General features: G+C 37.7%; 1 protein-coding gene across 1 annotated transcript in view; it reads right to left on the reverse strand.

Moving 5' to 3' along the window:
- The window catches only part of LOC102861336 (alpha-N-acetylgalactosaminide alpha-2,6-sialyltransferase 3-like), a 953952-nt gene that overhangs the window by 341619 nt on the left and 593758 nt on the right, over nucleotides 1-18575 (reverse strand). Inside the window, exon 3 of the mRNA XM_006888598.1 lies at nucleotides 10710-11119. Within this exon, the coding sequence (XP_006888660.1) occupies nucleotides 10710-11119 (410 nt within the window). The remainder of the gene's footprint in view (nucleotides 1-10709; nucleotides 11120-18575) is intronic.

Genomic DNA, 18575 nt, shown 5'->3' on the forward strand with positions numbered 1-18575 from the left:
ATAATCCTGAAGGTTTGTGGTTCAAATCCACCAGCTGCTCTATAGGAGAATGATGAGCAATTTCCTATCATTATTTATTTCCTCTGACAATACAGTGAAGGGTCAACTCTGGATTCGCTCCAACTCAACAGTATACAACAACAAATTATTATTACTGAATCCTAATGGTAGACTAAGCTGTATTGTAAAATCTTTCATTTTTACTCATTGTGTATGTATATTTTTTCTTCCTAGCCATCCTTTTTGTTCTTTTTAACACATAAGAGTTTGGAACTGGTATCTCTATCAATTACAAATGCCTTTAATATCTTTCCATTATTAAAATATACCAATGTATCTCTTTTCTAGAATTGTTAATTTCCACTACGTGTATATTACAATGAGGCCTACTGTAGGTCACTGGATGCTGTCATGAACATGAAGGAAAAGGTCCCCTCTATCCCAGTGGTTTTTCCCATGAAAACACAGTTCTTGATGCCTTATTATACTGACGCAAGAGTCGTATGAGTGTGAACTTACTGTTCCTGCCAAATGCATCAGCTGGATAGGAACAAGAATTTGTTTCTACAGAGGTGTGTCAGTGTTGCATTTGAAAACATATTGAGGTACTGTATTTGCAGAACCATCTTCAATAAGGAATGTAATGCTTATAATACTGTGCTCTAGGAATTGTTCTGCTCTGCTTATTTTCTCAGCTTTTCTTAGGATTAGAAGAGAGCTGAAGCTCAAGGGGATTGCCCTCTTCTTCTGGGTCTTGCAGGATTTCCAGCTTTTGATAGGGTACGGTCTTAGCACTTTTCTATTGCTTGTTTCAGTGGAAAATATTTTCCTTCTTTGACAAGTTCTTTCCTTCTTTGACATTTTCCTCTTACACAAGTTCTGAGTTGGAAGTTGCTCATTTACTTACTCACTCATTGCCATTGAATCGGAATCGACACTTCAGGTTTTCAGAGGCTGTAAGTCACGCTAAAGAAGATTGCTTATCTTTTTCTCAAGGAGCAACTGGTGGGCTCAAACCACCTGCTTTTGGATTGGCAGCACAATTTTTCATACACTAGGCCACCAGAACTCTCCAAGTTAGAAATGGGGTCTTTGTTTTTTGAGTTCATGCATAGCAAAAGTACTTTTTAGGGCAAACCAAGTATGCTTCAGTGCCTCATGTCATATTCTTAAGACTAGCAATATTTTCAGGTTTTCATTTTCATGTGTGCCCTCCTGATGCTCTGCTGGGTCAGCTTTTGTTGGGGAAAGTCACTTTAGGTGCTACCAGATGAAAACTCTCAAAGGGATATCAAATTCCTGGGTAAGGAAGCTTGAAATCCCTTCCCTTGCTATAAACTACTACGGGTTTACAAAACCAAGGAGGCTGAGTCAATTTAATTCCTAAAATCAGTCAAGCACCAGCACAAGAAACTTTCAAAATGGCAACACTGAAATAGCCAAAACTGGGCTACACTGCAAAACCAATGCCAGATAGAACCATTGCCAGAGAAGGCAGCAAGGAATTACATTTTGCTGATTTCTTTTTCTCTACTTTATGAAAATGGAAAGGAATGCTGACAAGGATTATCCAGGTAGAATAAACTCAATCCCGCAGGTGATGACTTAATTTGGACTCATTTGATTTCTGTAGCTATAAATCATCACAGGAGGGGACTGCCCATCTTTCTCCCACAAAGCAGCTGGTGAATTCAAACTTCTGACATTTTGGTTAGCATCCCAACAAGTTACATACTATGCCACTAGGGCTTCTTAGCTAGGTATTGTTGTTGTTATTCTTATGTGCCATTCAATTGAGTACAACTCACAGCAACCCTATGAATAATAGAACCTGTATTATCTTATGCCATCCACATCATCTCTAACACACTTGTGTCCATTGCTGCAGTCAAGGTTATCAGTGTACCTCATTCCTCCCTTTCACTGACCCTCCACCTTTCCAAGCATGATGTTCCTTTAGCCAAGTATAGTCCTTAATATTTACAAATTACTTTCCTATTTTGTTCATGTTTTCTGAAAGCAACTTTTCATGCATCCTATCTCCTCAAAGATCTGTATAAGTAGCTACCTTTCTTCTTAGCCCCTTTACCTGAGGCAGTAATATCTTAAAACTATGATCTATTTGCTGCTAGCTTTCATTAATTTCATCCATCCCTGAAGGCAGAGCTGCATTGGTGCCAGCTAATTAAGACCTATTTAGGGCAGCTCAGAGCCCTTTATCAGCCCAGAATTAGCTCTGCTCTTTTTAATAGGGACTACAGCTTGCTCAATTATTACTTAATTAAATAATAGGCCAACATTTGCCAACATATTTCTAAAGTGGAATAGAAGGCCCAATTGCCCACCTGCCCATAAATGGAATCTCTCATATGTACTCTTGATTACTTCTCCAGGACATGTATCATTAATTCTACATGTGTACACAGCTAGGCACATTATCACATCCTTCAAAGTGTGGAGGATGGCATCTTGTCAGCATCCCTAGAGCGTTTCTGTCCAATGATGTATTAACGCAAATGAGTATGTGTCATCAGGCTAGTCTTATCCACGCATTGCAGTCACTCAAAAAGAAAGGGAGGTCTATTTTGTCTAGAACTGTTTGAATGTATGATCTTTAATTCTGAAGCTTTCTTGAAGGAATGAAAGTTGCCGTAGAATTAGAGATTTTTATTTCCCGGAAAGATATTTGGCAAGTGAAAATCTAAAGTCAGTCACTGCCCAGAGGACCTCAAGTTCCGAAGAAAATGTGCATCCCTTAAGACAAAGGAAGAAAGCAGCTTTCTCTTTCTGTGCTTTTAGTCCTTCCCACAAGGTCACCCTTTTTAATTAACAAGACAAATAATTTTTGTCAGTAACTGATAAGAGAGCAAATTAAATTTCATTTGGTTTGAAAAGGCCCTCCAATATGTTTAGGAGCTGGTCTACACGTCTGCTAAGAAATTTAACAGTGTGCATACTTGCTCGATTCCTCATCTCCTCAATGAGGAATCACTTGCCACAAAACAAAACAAACAAATAGGTGACCACCTTAAAAGTCAAGAAGAAGTATTTTTAGAGACAATTTTGACAAGTTGAAGAAGTATAAAGTACGTTTAGGAGATATAGATATAGATATATAGGTATAGATAGATTAGAGATAGAGATAGAGATAGATATAGGTATAAGTATAGATATAGACATAGATATAGGTATATAGGGATATATTGATGGATATATATTTCCCCTGGAAGAAATTGCATTTAATCATTTACTTATGTATCACTTTAAGTACCAATGACACTTATTTTTTTGTTCTATAGATTATACATTATAACAGTGACATGGTCTCTCCATTAAACACTTGATGATAAAAATGAGTACGTGCTGAAGAGTTCTAATCCGTGCACACAAAAGACACACAACAAAAGAAAAACTAGATGGACACCACTTTTTCCTCTCAATTCCTTTTCTGTCTTCAGATAGCCACTGCTTCACACGTTTCTATGTGGAGAACAGGAAAACATTCAAAATTTCTATTGGAATATAACCAGCGCATACTTTTGTGATGATGGCTTATCTTTTAAAATGTTTTCTTTAATATTTCACATACTTTGGATATGTTGTTAGAAGACGTCAGTGTTTGGAAAAGGAAAGTAGTCTGGGAAAGAGAAAGGGTCAGCAAAAGATAGGAAGATCTCAAAGAGATGAATTGACATATGATTGCTACACTGGCTTTGAGCATGGCTACAAAAAGAGCAAGAGCGACAAACGGAAGGCCACATATGACCCCTACTAACTCCGCAAAGCAGCACTGTTCCCACAAACAACATGGTCAGCTCAAAACAATTCCCTTAAGGTCAGACATTTTTAACACGCTCCTGCACCTCTTTGTACCAATTCTAAACCCAGTCTTACTGCTCTACAGGGTACAAAATAGGTTGCAATAGCTGATAAACTAAACAGAAACAGTCACAATTATGAGGTTTAGGAGGGAGGTCAAGAGATTATAACTCCGGTTGGCAGCAGGACAGTCAGGACAGCTTCTGAAATGTGTTCATAGGCACCTTAGCCTTCAGTCATGTGGCTTTAGGCCAATTTCATCAAGTTCTTAGTCCTACCAGTTATGGCTCTCCCCTCGTCCTCCAGCAAGGTTGAGCAAAGGCTTTTAGCTCTGGTTCCCTGGGGTAGCAGTCCCAAGGTCAGTTCTGTCTAATGTGGAGTCTCTGCTTCCCTGCTGCAGCTGTGGCTGCTGCTCCTGTAGACCCTGGTCTGAGTGAGTGGCACAAGAATATTTGGCACCAAGGACAATCAATCTTTCTCTCTATCTCCCCCCCCCCCATTCTCAGTTTCTTCCTTACCAGTATTGAGATTCCCCAAATCTCCTGCTGAATCTGCTTAATTTAGTATGAAGATTAGCCAACCCCCTTTTGGATAGGCGAACACACCCTATTTGCATATATTTCCACTTACCCACAAGACAAAGTCAGAGTCAGTGGCTAGGGATGCCATTTAAAATGATGAATCCTTCACACACCAATGACCAAGACTGTGATGATGGTTCTGGATACAGCAAGGTCTGATTTACTGTTCATAGAGTTTCTAGAGCTCATAGTTGATTTAGAGGCACTGAAGAACAACAGAATAATCTTAAAATGCTATGGCAATCATATTGCTGGTGGCATTCTTACTCTAAAATGATGCATGTATATTGTAATAGAAAATAAAAGAGCATTTATGCTGGTTGTCTTTGGGAAATATGATTGTCAGAGTGGTAGAAACATGTAAGATAGAAATGGTAAAATGTTGACACTGTTTTGTGCTATAGTGTCAACTACAATTCATGACAACCTTATGAACAACAAATTCAAACACTGTCCTCTCCTTTGCCATCCTCCAACAAGCTCAAGGCCCACTGTTGTTCTCACTATGACAATCTATCTGGTTGAGGGTCTTCTTTTATTTCATTAATCCTCAACCTTCCTAGCATGATGTCTAACAACTGGTCACTTCTGACAACATGCCCAAGCTATGTGGGGTAAGCTTTATCATCCTTGCTTCTAAGGAGCACCCTGATTGCCCTCCAAGATAGACTTGTTTTTTCCTTTTTCCTTTTGGCAGTCTATGGGATATTCAGTACTCTTGTACAATACCATACCTCAAAGGCACTGAATCTTCTTCTGCATTCTTATTTACTGTCTAACTTTCAGACCAATACAAAGTAACTGAAAGGATCACAGCTTGAATCAGAGGCACCTTAGTCTTTAAACTGACATCATTGCTCTCTAGCTCTTTGAAAAGGTCCTTACAATAAATTTCCCAATGCAACATATCTTTTGATTTCTTGACTGCTTTTGATTGTGGATCCCTACAAAATGAAATTGTTGACAACTTCAAACTCTCCAAACCTTTTCGATCTATATGCAGAAAAGATTCTGGACTGTACAAAGAGGAATGTGGTATCAGGTTTGGAGGAAGACTCATCAACAATCTGCATTATGAAGATGACACAGCGCTATTTTCTTAAACTGAGAAGGACTTGAAGTGCTTGTTGCAGAGGGTCAAGGATTATAGCTTTCAATATAGATTGAAGTTCAATATCAATAAAATGAAGATTCTCACCACTGGGCCAATTGGCAGCATCATGATGGATGGTGTAGAGATTGAGATTATTCACAGATTTTGTTTTCTTGGCTCCACAATCAACACTCTTGACACCAGCAGCCAGGAAATTAAAAGATGGATTGCATTGGGAAAGTTTGCTGTCAGAGACCTCTCCAAAGTACTGAAGAGCAATGATGTCAGTCTGGAGACTAAAGTGCACCTGATCCAGGCCACTGTCTTTGCAATTGTTTGCTATGCATCAGATAATTGGACAATGACTAAGGATGATAAAAGGAGAATTGAGGCCTTTGAGCTATGGTGCTTGAGAAGAGAACAAACAGGTTCGTCCTGGAGAGGGTTAAACCAGGCTGCTCCTTAGAGGCAAGGATTCTGAAGTTTCATCTGACATACTTTGGACATGTTACAAGGAGGGACCAGTCCTTACAGAGAGATGTCATGCTTGGGAGGGTGGAGGGACAGCACAAGAGAGGAAGACCCTTGATGAGATGGATTGATTCAGTGACTAGGGTAATGAGGGTAGGGGTGTCAGAGACAATAAGATTGGCACAGGATAGAGCAGGGTTTAGGGCTGCTGCTCATAGGATCACTATGAGTCGCAGGCGACTTGACAGCACATAACAACAGCAATGGCCATGATATTGCTTATTGGTCCAGTAGTGAGGAGTGATGTTTTCTTAATCCATATGACTGTCACTGTGCACTGTCCACAATTGCACGAGCCATTTCCCTGACAGTTTTTTAATTGTTCTGAGACCTTCTAGCCAGTATCAGAACCCAGGGACTTAGATAGGAATGGTAGGACTCAATGGAGGAGGAATAATTTATGTCAGAGATGTTAAATAGTACAGCAGTTTGGATATTTGAAACATTGTTACCCTGTGCCTTTTCAGAACGTATATGAATCATTGTAAAAGAAATTATTTATGTAGTCGGTATCATAAGTAAGGGACACTTTAAAAAGTTAAAATATAATCCAGTAATCTTAACTTTAAACCAGAAGTATCAGTCTGAATACATAATGATTTTATCTTTAAAGAGTTTTACAGTATATATTGTTTATCTCTAGCCACTGAAATGGCATGGTGAAAAAACATAGATCCACTTAGAACAGTAGGTGCTCAGAGTGCCAAGATTATGATCTCTTAAATACCATTTTCTGCTATAAGACTCCAAGGTTCATCAGAAAAGTATTTGAATCCAGGCCTGGGTCAGGAGGAACATAAGAGCCTGATATTTCCCCAGAATACATAAAGCTGAAATTTCTAGTAATATCAGGAAACAAAGATGCTACCAGTGACTGAGGACATGTCAAAAAAACCTCAAAAGCCAATTTGAAGGCATTACCTAGGCCAAAATAAGACAATTTGGACATGGATAAGGATAAAAATGTCATATAGCATTTCCAATGTATTTCAAAATTTATAAGTTAGGAGAGCATTAATAACAATAAGTTAGTGGCCTTTAGAAAAACTAGGGTGTCAATTCATGAATACTGGTCAATAAAGAGAAAAGATCAGCACTGTATTATCGCTCATGGTAAACAAATTATTCACAAGGGTAAATATCACTTTATAAAGTATTTCAGCTGATAAACAGAAAGGAATGATAAGATATTAACATCCTTTGGCAAACCTTCATGTTTTATGAAGGAGCCCTGGTGGCATAGTGCATTTGGGTTGCAAATCAAAATGTCATTGGGCAAATCCAGCAGCTGCTCAGTGGGAGAAAGGCCAGACACTCTCCTTGCTGTAAGACATACGGCTTTCTAAACCCAACAGAGGGGGCTCCGGTGCCTTACTGGTAAGGAACTGCCCTGCCAACTGAAAATATACCAAATAAGTAAATTAAATAAAGTCAACCAGTGCCATCATTTGCAACACATGGTAATTCTCCCTGAGGTTTCCTCTGGCTGTCAACTTTTATAGGTACAGACTACCTTTAATTTCTTTCCAAGAGCAACTGGTAACTTTGAATAATGACCTCTCAGTCAGCTGTCAAACACATACCACACTACACCACCAAGATTCCTGAGAGAATCACCACCTAAATGCTACTGTGTTGTTATTACTGTCAAGTTGGAACCGACTCATAGCTCATCGTTCAGGATGTTTAAAATCACATGGGAGGAGACTGTTCATCTTTCTCCACTGGAGAAGAGTAGTTGGAGGATTAGAACTGCCTGCCTTTGTGTTGGCAGCTCAACTCTTAAGCCACCAAATCTCTCCACCATCTAAATAGTCTTGAAAAAATTTGTGTCTGAATCCAATCAAGCCTCTAAACGGAAAGAAGAATGTTAAAGGAATATTCTGGGAACAACATGCCACAGCAAAATCCGGAATATGAAAAACTCTTCAGAATAAGTGAGGAAGTGTTAGTAACAACAGACAGAGTAAAAGAGAAAAACCTATAACCTAAGAAAATACAGGAGACCTATGATGGTGTACAAATGTTACACTAACCCTGGCTTGAGCACTTGCTCGAGCACAGATGTTATGCTAATTTGGATTTAAGCATACTGATAAAATATATTTATGGGAAAATTGGTGAAATTGAAAATGCTTCAATATATCAAGCAATTATTGTTTATTTTTAAATGTAGGACAGTGGAATTATGTTTACCTTTAAGAATCTTTTAGAGGTAGAAGCCAATATAGTCACAGATTACATGAACTGATGTCTGAGATTTGCTTCAAGAACATCCAGAAGGGAAAGAGAAAGCAGAAAGTACATTGAAACAAGATTGGCCATGAGTTAATTAGTACTCAAGGCAGGTAACAGCTAGATAGGAGTTAATTAGTACTTGAGGTGGGTAACAGATAGATAGACATTCATCACATCAGTATTCTCTCTGCTTGGTAAGTTTGAGACTTTTTGTCATAAAAAAAAAATGAAAAAGATTTGTTGTTTGAAATTTGAAAATGAAGGTCACACATCACTTAAAAAAACAGACAATAAAGTCTGCATAACTGAAATGAAGACAAATTTGAAGTCATTTTAACCAGTCTTTTGTCATCCAACCAGACTCTACTTCCACCATTCATTTTAGCCATTTCTAAAATACTGACACAGTCACCTTCTCCTGGCTGGTAGCTGCACTTAGTCATGTGGCAGATTATATCACGGTCAGAAAGGGAGATGTTCAGATAGCAAGAAAGAAGCAGCATACTAAAATAAAACTTAAAAAATATTTTCTTCCCGATTTTACATTATTAAGTATTCAATGGTTAAGAAATCAGTTGCTGTTTGAAAGGAAGGTGGTTCAAACCCACTAGTTTCTCCTCAGGACACACAAATCTGGAAGTCAGCTAGCATAAAAATCTGATGTTCTATCACTAGAACATGTGAGTCAAAATCAACTACGAAGCACACTCATTGAGTCATAATCCTACCCCTACTTGTAGCTAATTGTACCAAGCAAATTTTTTGACCCTCATCATCAGTTTTCCTCATCACAGCCAAGAGGAAAATGCATCTTCCTCAGTTCTTATATATTAGAAATCATATATTTACAACAGTGTTTCCTCATTGTAAACTCAGAGCAAAAGCCAAGTACACAGGAACACACAGCATTCTACACTTTGCTCTGATACCACCAGAAGATGTGAGGGCTTATGGTTATAACCTAGGGGTGTCCTCAGGGCTAACTATGGCAGATGAAGAATTGAATTTAGCTAATGAATTTCATTGCTTTAAGCTACTGAGAAACCAGAAATTTCCTAAACCCCTTGAGAATGATCACAGTTATATAGATTACTAGAATGTTCCTTTAAAGCATCCTATCTACTCCTTTCTTTTCCACAGCCTTTGGAAGTTAAGCTATATTGACTCAAATCTAACTGTTAGCATTATTCTTGCTAACACTAACAGAAAAGTAGAGATGACTATTTTTATCTTGCATTTCATATAAAGCTTGCATTATTGGTGCTCAGATGTAGAAAGCTCTTAAATTCAAATCAACATAAGATAATCATAAGAATGTGTCCACATAAGATTTTTAAATAACCATTAGCATTCAATTTATACCTAGAAATAACAGAAACGTTGCTTTCCTACACACAAGAAAACATACACACCAATAGAATTAAAGATCGGTATTAGTTAATGATTCTAAGGCAATCAGAACGCTAATATTGAAATTCTGACCAGTGCTTACTTTACCCATGGCATTGCACAGATAAGCAAAATTTACAGATAATTTTAAATTTTAGTCATTAGTTTCAATACCTCCCTTCAGCAGTTCTTTATCAGAGCTAAATATATGAATCAACATTGACTGATTCAGTACTTCACTCCTCTCTTTCTCCTGCTCGCTTTACTAAAGAGGAAGGAAGAAATGGCAGTAAATGAGTTAAATGGGAGATGAAGGAGGTGAAAAGAGAAACGGGGGTATTAGTGGGAGAGAGAAAACAGATAAAGCAGTTCTGAAGAAAATGAAGCAAGAGAGGGAGTTCACAAAATGCTGTGGAAGAAATAGATGTAATGGAAAACTGCATATTGGGGTTTGGATAATTGGGCGAATGCTATTTATGCCTGTTTTCTCCTCAGGAATCTAACCATTAATGGTTTTAAGTAAGGTATAATTTCACTATGGTTCTGCTTGACATTTTAGATATTAAATTAAAGTGGTCAAGATCACAGAGCCTATTTGCAAGCAAGAAACATGCAACTTTATCAGGAAATCAATACGATGTTCTGTTTATACCTCCAGGTAAAGTTTAACAAAAAAATTCTAAAGACATTTAGATTAATACCTAATTCCAAGGTCCCTTAACATTCTATGTTTTGAAACAGTAATGGGTAAGCTTCTTCGCTTTGTTACAAACCAATTTAATCAATAGTCAATTCTGCTAAATAAGAAAAGATCTAAAGCTATCTTGAGGAAGCATCCAGTGTTTTTGAAGCTTCTGAGTCAATCAAGAGGGAAAGAGAACAGACGGTGGTGTAGGTGGAATAAACGAGGCCTAGCTGCTGGCTCATTAAAGAATCATAATAGTAAAAAACATACAGCAACTAATTTGAAATGTTACTCTGTTCATTTGATAGCTGGTAAAGGGGCTCAGCAAAGATTGAGTGTACAAGAGGAGAATGGTGTCTCAGAGAGGACTCACCTGTCCTTCCCAGTTTCCTTCTTAAACACTCCGTCACAGTAGCTCATGCGCTTCTCTGTGGTAATGTAGATCTGGGCATTGGGGTAGACATCAACTGTCTTTCTCAACATGTTGTAAACGATGCCATTGCCGTCTTTCCTCATGTTACGGAAAGGACCCCAGATAACATAAATTGTAGTATTTGCTTCCTTGAAAAAATAATCCGGGTTCTTTAGCAACAGGGGAACACTGGTATGGGACACAACTCGGATCATTGTCATTCTCCCAACATCTTCTTCATAGCCTCTGGTGGGAGCGTTATTCATTCTCCAGATGCAGGAGGAGCGGTCAATCTCATTGCCCACTTTCTGTCCAACCATCTGACCTGAGTTTGACACTATGGCACAAAGGTCACAGTCCAGTTGCAAAGGCTGAAAAACAGAAAGACAGTAGGAGGAAAATATGTAATTAGTAAATCCCAATGATAGAAACCAGTTTCTTTCAAAAAAAGAAATACTTCAGATCTTTTATAAATTACTAAGAATGGAAATAGTTCTAAAAACAACATTAAATGTTGCAGTTACTGCCATAGGTTTATCAAGCCAGGGGCACACTTCCATTTAGAAAGTCAATACATATTGTTAAAAAATAATCTTAATTTCTAGTCCTGTGTGTTGATTTAGGTTAAATGGAAAACAGTCATTTTTCATTTATAATAGTCATCTCAAATGAAAAGTGAAAATATGGAAAGATTTTACACCTTTCATAAGGACAATGTCTTAAAAAGGAAAAGAATATATTCAGGAAATATTTCTTCATTTCATTTTTACATGTGTAAATGGTTATGTAGTAGTTGGATAAAATATGAAGTAGTCAGTAAACAAATAAGAGGTATCTTTAAAAAACCTACTATTACTACAATTTTCAGGCTAGCAAAGCATTGTTGTTGTTATGAGCCATTGAGTCAGAACTACCCTAAAGCGGACCTTCCCATGGGTTTGCAGAGGCTGTTAATCTCACAGAAGATTACCCATCCTTCTTCTACAGAGCAGCTGGTGGATTTGAACCGTCAGGATTGCAGCACAGCTTCTTACCATAAGGCCACCAGATCTCCCCTTTTATCATTTGAACCTCCAACCTTTAGGTTAGCAGCTGAGTACTTAATCAGCAAGCCACCAGGACTCAGCTGCTAGCCAATGCTTACAGGGTCAAACACATCAGTTACTTCAGGAGAGAAATATGTGACAGTCTGCTCCTATGAAGATTTACAGCTTCAGAATTCTATGATGTGGTTTTACTCTTAAACTTGTGAGTAAGAGCATAAGGACTGCAATGAGTCAGAATGGATTTAATGCAATGAATTGGTTTTGAAATTTTGGTTCTTTACTCAACTAAATTAAAAATATGCACAAAGCCATCAAGACCCCTTAAATAAGAAAAAATCTCTTTCAATAACCGAAGAAAATCATGTATGTATGTAGATAGTCTAGGACACTATTCTACCATTAACCAAGGTTACAGAGACCCACAGAGGTTAAAACATCAGCTTTCAGTATGTGTAGATAACATTGTGGTGGTAGATTCAAATCTAGATCGTCTAACACTAAGGTCATTGATCTCGCTATTAATCCTGGCTTTCTCTTCTAAGGAAACCAAATACATTAGTTACTTTTCCTACTGCTTCCTCCATTAAGAAACGTCATCTTATCATTTAGAGTAGTGATAAAAGAAGTAATGTGTTTATCAAGATTTATCTTTCTCATCTCCTGTCTATAAGATTCTACATTTTTAGCTGACATTTGAACACGAATTTGTTTTGCACTTATTGGTCAGCAGTCCCTCTAAAACTGGGTTCTGTCTTTATTGTACTTTTGTGCTTTAGCTTATTATTTAATTATCTGTCCATTAGGTAGACTAACTCTCTTATAGTCAGCATTTGTTTTCATGATTTGAGTTCCATGTTCCAAAAATCCCTTTAATAATGTAGGAGCTTAATGTATTAAGTAAAAAAATGAAAGTAATTTAATTAAAATAATGAAAGAGTACAATGAACACAGAATCTACTATTAGGAAAATATTGTATTTTAAGAATTCATTTGGGATTAGTGACGTAGATGAAGAGAGAAAAGCAATCCAAAAGTAACCATCATATAGCAATAGCTTAAGTCTAGGTGTCAAAATACAGGGGGGTAAGTGAAAAGTAAAGGCCCCCCAAAAGTTCATCTAAATCCTCATCTAACAAATACTCAAAAGAGATATTAAAACTGCTATGGGTTAGCTACGGTTCTAAGTGTTAAGTATTCAGTTTGAAAACGAAAATCAAAAGAATTTACCTTCATAGAATGGCAGGGGAAAAGTAACAAACAATAGTAGAACATATAGTGTGTTAGGTGATGAAAAGGACTAAACAGAGAAAACTAAAGCAGAGAATGGAGAAAGAGAAGCAGTGGGTGCATGAATGTCTATGCATTGGTGGAGAGCTCAAAAAGGCCTCTCCCAGAAAATAGAAAAGATTGGAAGGGAGATGGCTGGCCATGAAGACATTTGGGAAAAGAACATTCCCAGCAGAGGAAAAGGAAAAGCAAATGCAAACGAGCTAAAGTGAAGGAAGATCAAAAGAAAGCAGCAGTGTGGGAAACCAGTGGGCAGAGAGATGATACCTGAGCCACCATGAAAGCTTTTGCTCTGAGTAGGAGAAGTTAGGGAGATCTTAGAAGAGGAGAGATACATCAGACTGCTATTTTAACAGTTTTGGCTACTGTGTCAAAAACCTTCCACAAGGAGGCAAGGGCGGAAACAGACTGAGGAGGATACTGCCATACTCCTAGCAAGAGAGGAGGGTGGCTTGGTTGAAGAGCAGAAGATGGGATGTTAGGGAAATTCAGGCAATATTTTGAAAACATTAAAAAAAAGAGAGGTGCCAAATAAAATTCAAGATTTTTAGAATAATCAATCGGAAAACTGGGGTTTCCTTCAACTGAAGAGGAAACAGCATCAGGAAGAGAATGATCAGGAGTTCTTTTTCAGATTTGTTAAAATTTATATTCCCTTCAAAACAAACTACTGTATCATATTTTATGATAAAATTCCTCAAAGTTTTTTTAATACTTTTTTAAATATTATAAAATATGGCCTTTTTATGAAAAATGTAAAACTTTTTTTTAAAAAAATCAACAAAGCAAACATATAAAAGAATAAGCATTATTACATGTTGTTATGGCTGGGAATGAAAAAGTTGGAAACAGGGAAGAATGATCAGTAGTCAGAAAACACGGAATTGGTGAAAGAAATTATGCTGGAGACAGAATGATAGAATTCTGTGGAATCAATGACCTATTCATCACAAATACTTATTATAGGAAACATAAACACAGACTATACCCATGGATTTCACCTGATAGTATGCATAGAGGTCAGATTGACTACATCTGTGGGAAGAATCACTGGAGAAGCTCTGTAACAGCCATAAAAACTAGGCCAATGATGATTATGGAACAGACCACCAACTACTCATATGCAAGTTCAAGCTGAAGCTAAATAAGATTAAATTAAATCCACAAGAACAAAAATTTGACCTTCAGATTATCCTATTTGAATTTTGAAACCATCTCAGGGACATATTTGAGATCTTAAACACTAATGAGTGAAGATAGATAAGCTGTGGGAGGCTATCCAGAATATCATGAAGAATGCAAAAGATCATTACTAACACAGAGGTCAGATGAAACTTTGAATATTGCACTAGAGCGCTGAGAAGCCAAAGCAACAAAGGGAAGAAATTAGGAAATTAAGGAGCTGAACAGAAGATTTCAAAGGGCAGTGAGAGAAGACAAATTATTATAGTGAAATGTGCAAAGAGCTGGAGTCAGAAAATCAAAAGGGTTGAACTAACTCAACATTTCTTAAGCCAAAGGAAGTAAAGCACAAATTCAAGGCTTGAATTGCAATACTTAAGGCTGCTCTGGACAGAATAATAAATTATCCAGGAAGCATTAAAAGAAGATGGAGGGAGTATACAGAGTCATTGTACCAAAAAGAATTAGCTGACACATATGAATTTCATTAAACAATGTATGAGCAAGAGACTGTGGTGTCGAAGGAAGAAGTTCAAGCCAATATAAAAGAACTGGGGGAAAAAAGCAAGTCCCCAGGAATTGACGAAGTACCAACTGGCATAATTAAAAAAAAACAGATGCTGCCCTCAATGCGCCCACCAAGTTATGCCAAGAAAACTTGAGGTCAACCACCTGGCCAACTGACTAGAAGAGATCTATATTTGTTTCCATTCCAAAGACAGGTGACTCAACAGAGTGAGGAAATCATTGAACAATGTCATTAATATCACATACACACAAGATTCTGATGAAAATTATCCAAAAACGACTGGAAGAGCACAACAGAGAACTGCCAGATGTGCAGGCTATGTTTATAAAAGGATATGGTACTAGGGATATTATACCTAAAATTAGATGGATCTTGACTGAAAGCAGGCAACACCAAAGGAATGTCTGTGTTTCATTGACTATGCAAAAGTATTTGATAAAAATAAACTGTGGTTAACTCTGAGAAGAATGGGAACCCCAGAACACTTGATTGTATTTATGTGATACCTATACTTGGACCAGAAGGTAGTCATTAGAATAGAGCAAGGGAACAGTTCATGGTTTAAAATTGGGAAGGGTGTACGTCAGGGATGTGTCCTTTTCAATCCATATGCAGAACAGATCATCCAGGAAACTGAGCTCCATGAGGAAGAATGAGGCATCAGGATTGGAGGAAGACTTATCAACAATCTGTGTTATACATATGGCACAACCCTGCTTGCTGAAACTGAAGAGGACCTGAAGCAATTGCTGCAGAAGGTCAGTCTTCAAGGTATATTTAAGATCAACATCAAGAAAACAAAGATTCTCACCACTGAGTCGATTGACAGCATCAAGATAGACAGTGAAGAGATTGAGATTATTAACAGCTTTCGTTTGCTTAGTTCCACAATCAACACTGTTGGTACCAGTGGCCAGGAAATCAAAAGATGAATTGCATTGTGAACATCTGCTGTCAGGGACATCTCCAGAGTACTGAAGAGCAACACTGTCAGTCTGGAGACTAAGGTGCACCTGATCCCAGCCAAATTGTTGTTACTGATTTCCATTAAGTCAAGCATGACTCATAGTGACCCTATGAACAAAACCCCTGAAGCCTTTCTATAACTATGGTCATTTCTCCAAGTTCATAGAGTTTCCAGAGGCATATGGTTTAGGAAATGGATGCCACTCCTCCTTCTAAACATTTCTTAAACTGGGAGCTCCACCAAACACTATCCACCAAAAGCAGCCATTATGGCATTTGACCTCCCCCCCAATGGCACAAGGTTCAGCATCACAGCAAACACAGATTACCTCAGTACAGCAAATTGATAGAAGAGTGCTATACAACTTAGAAGAATGTTCCTATAGAAAGTACTAACACAGGCCCAGGGCTGCAGGCCTGAGGGCACAAAGGACTTTTAAATACAAGGGCCTTCCATGGATTCTTGTTTACTCTAAACAATAAGCTTAAATAAAACAACCACCAAACATTCCACACAACCCTCAACCAAAACAAGAGCACCTAACAAAGTACAGAGACCAGCCATGTCTGTCACCCATTCTCCAAAATGGAGACAAGAGCCTGATCCAGACCATAGTCTTTGCAATTACATGCTATGTATCAGGAAGCTAGACAATGACTATGGATGATAGAAAGAGCATCAATGCCTTTGAGATGTAGTGCTGGAGAAGAGTATTGAATATACCATAGATTGCTAGGAAAACAAACAGATTCATCCTAGAGAAGGTCAAAACAGGATGCTCCTTGGAGGCAAGGATTTTGAAGCTCTGCCAGACATACTATGGACATGTTGCAAGGAGGGGTCAGTCCTTGGACAGGGATATCATTCTTGGAAGGGTGGAGGGACAGCCCAAGAGAGGAAGACCCTAGATGAGATAGCTTTATTCAGTGATTGGGGTAATGGAGGTAGGTGTGTCAGAGACAATAAGATTGGCTCAGGATAGAGCCAAGTTCAGAGCTGTTGCACATTGGGTTTCTATGAGTCACAGGCGACTTGACCACACATAACAAAAACAAACACTTAAAAAGCCACAATAACACAATTCAATCCAAGTAAAGGTGATTCAATATTCATTGTTAGGTACCATAAAACCGAATAGGACTCTTAATGACCCTATGAACAACAAATTGAAGCCATGCTCTATCCTGTATCATTCTCACAATCTCAAACATGCTTAAACCTTTATTACAATATGTGTGTCAATCTTCTTGAGGTTCTTCCCCTCCTTTGTTGACCTTTCTAAGATGATGTATTTTAACAAGGACCGACATCTTCTGGAAACATGGCCAAAATATGTGAGATGAAATTTCACCATGCTTTCTTCCTGGGAACACTAGGTGGTTCTTCCTTCTTGAATGACAGTCTTAATTGTTCTTTTTTGCCAGTTAATAGAATAGTCAACACAACACCACAAAAGGCAGAAATTATTCATGAGTCTTCTTTAATCCATATTCTGCTTTCAGATTTATGAAAAGTAGTTGAAAATAATATGGTTTGTACCATGCACATCTTAGACTTTAAATTGATATCCTTACTCTTCAGCACTTTGGAGAAGGATTTGACCATAGATTTTCCCTATACAACACATTTTTTAATTTTTTCACTGTAACATAATTCAGAAATTGTCTAACAATGTCATTACTACCACTCATAAATAAAATCTTGCTGAAAAGTATTGAAAATTGACTGGAGCGGTATATAGAATGAAAAGTTCCAGAAATTCAAGCTGAATAGAGAACAGGCTGTGAAATGAGGGATACAATTGCTACTGTCAGATGTATCATGGTTTAAAACAGAGGATACTAGAAAGATGTTTACATGCTGTGCAAATCACAACACTCTATGGATACTATTGAGAAGAATGAGAATTCCAGAACACACACTTACTGTGTAAAATCTGTACAGACCAAGACACAGTCATTCAAGCAGAACAAGGGAATACTGCATAATGCCACTGTTGTAAAACAGGACTGACATCAGGGTTTGGGGGAAACTAAGAAAGGAGGGGATAAATAATGTACACTGCATTGAAACAGATGAGAGAAAGAACTGCTTAAGAGGAATATATGATTAGGTATTATTTGTATGAAAACAGTCCAGAATAAGAGCTGCATAGTAAAGTGAACTTGGGTTGCGGTGGGGAATTGCACAACAATGAAAGAATTTTTTTCAAAGAAAAAGGCGAACTGAGAGGGCAGGGAAGAAAATGTGCAACAATGAAGAAATGGGAATCCAAGTTCTCTATACTTTCATAAAAATCACAACTAAACAATAAAATCAGGAAAGGTGTGTATCCAGAGTGATGAGGATATACATATGCAGGGGGTGGGAAGATTAATCATGGGGTTGTACAATTTGTTGGGTGGAAGGATGAGGGAAATTGAAAAAGTTTGTTATTAAAAAAAATGCATTCAAATTCTGTAAATAAACTAGTAGAAACTTTTAAAAAAGGAAAGAGTATAGATAAAAAAATTTAAAAAGTTTATATCCTTTCTCTATACCTGTTCAATCTGTATGCTAAGCAAATAATTCAAGCAACTGAACTTTACATGAAGAAGAATATGGAATCAAGGTTGAAGAAAAACTCATCAACAACTTAACCCTATTCAGATGACATAACTTTGTAGAAAGTAAAGAAGGCTTAATGCACTTATCAGGAAGATCAAAGACTATAGTTATTATGGGTTACATTTCAATGTTGTTGTTATGTACCGTTGAGTCGAAGCCCTAAACTCCGCTCTGTCCTGTGCCAATCACACTGTCTCTGACACTCCCAT

This window comes from Elephantulus edwardii, unplaced genomic scaffold, assembly GCF_000299155.1.
Source record: "Elephantulus edwardii isolate Elephantulus edwardi_28Jun2011 unplaced genomic scaffold, EleEdw1.0 scaffold00069, whole genome shotgun sequence".
Classification (NCBI taxonomy): domain Eukaryota; kingdom Metazoa; phylum Chordata; class Mammalia; order Macroscelidea; family Macroscelididae; genus Elephantulus; species Elephantulus edwardii.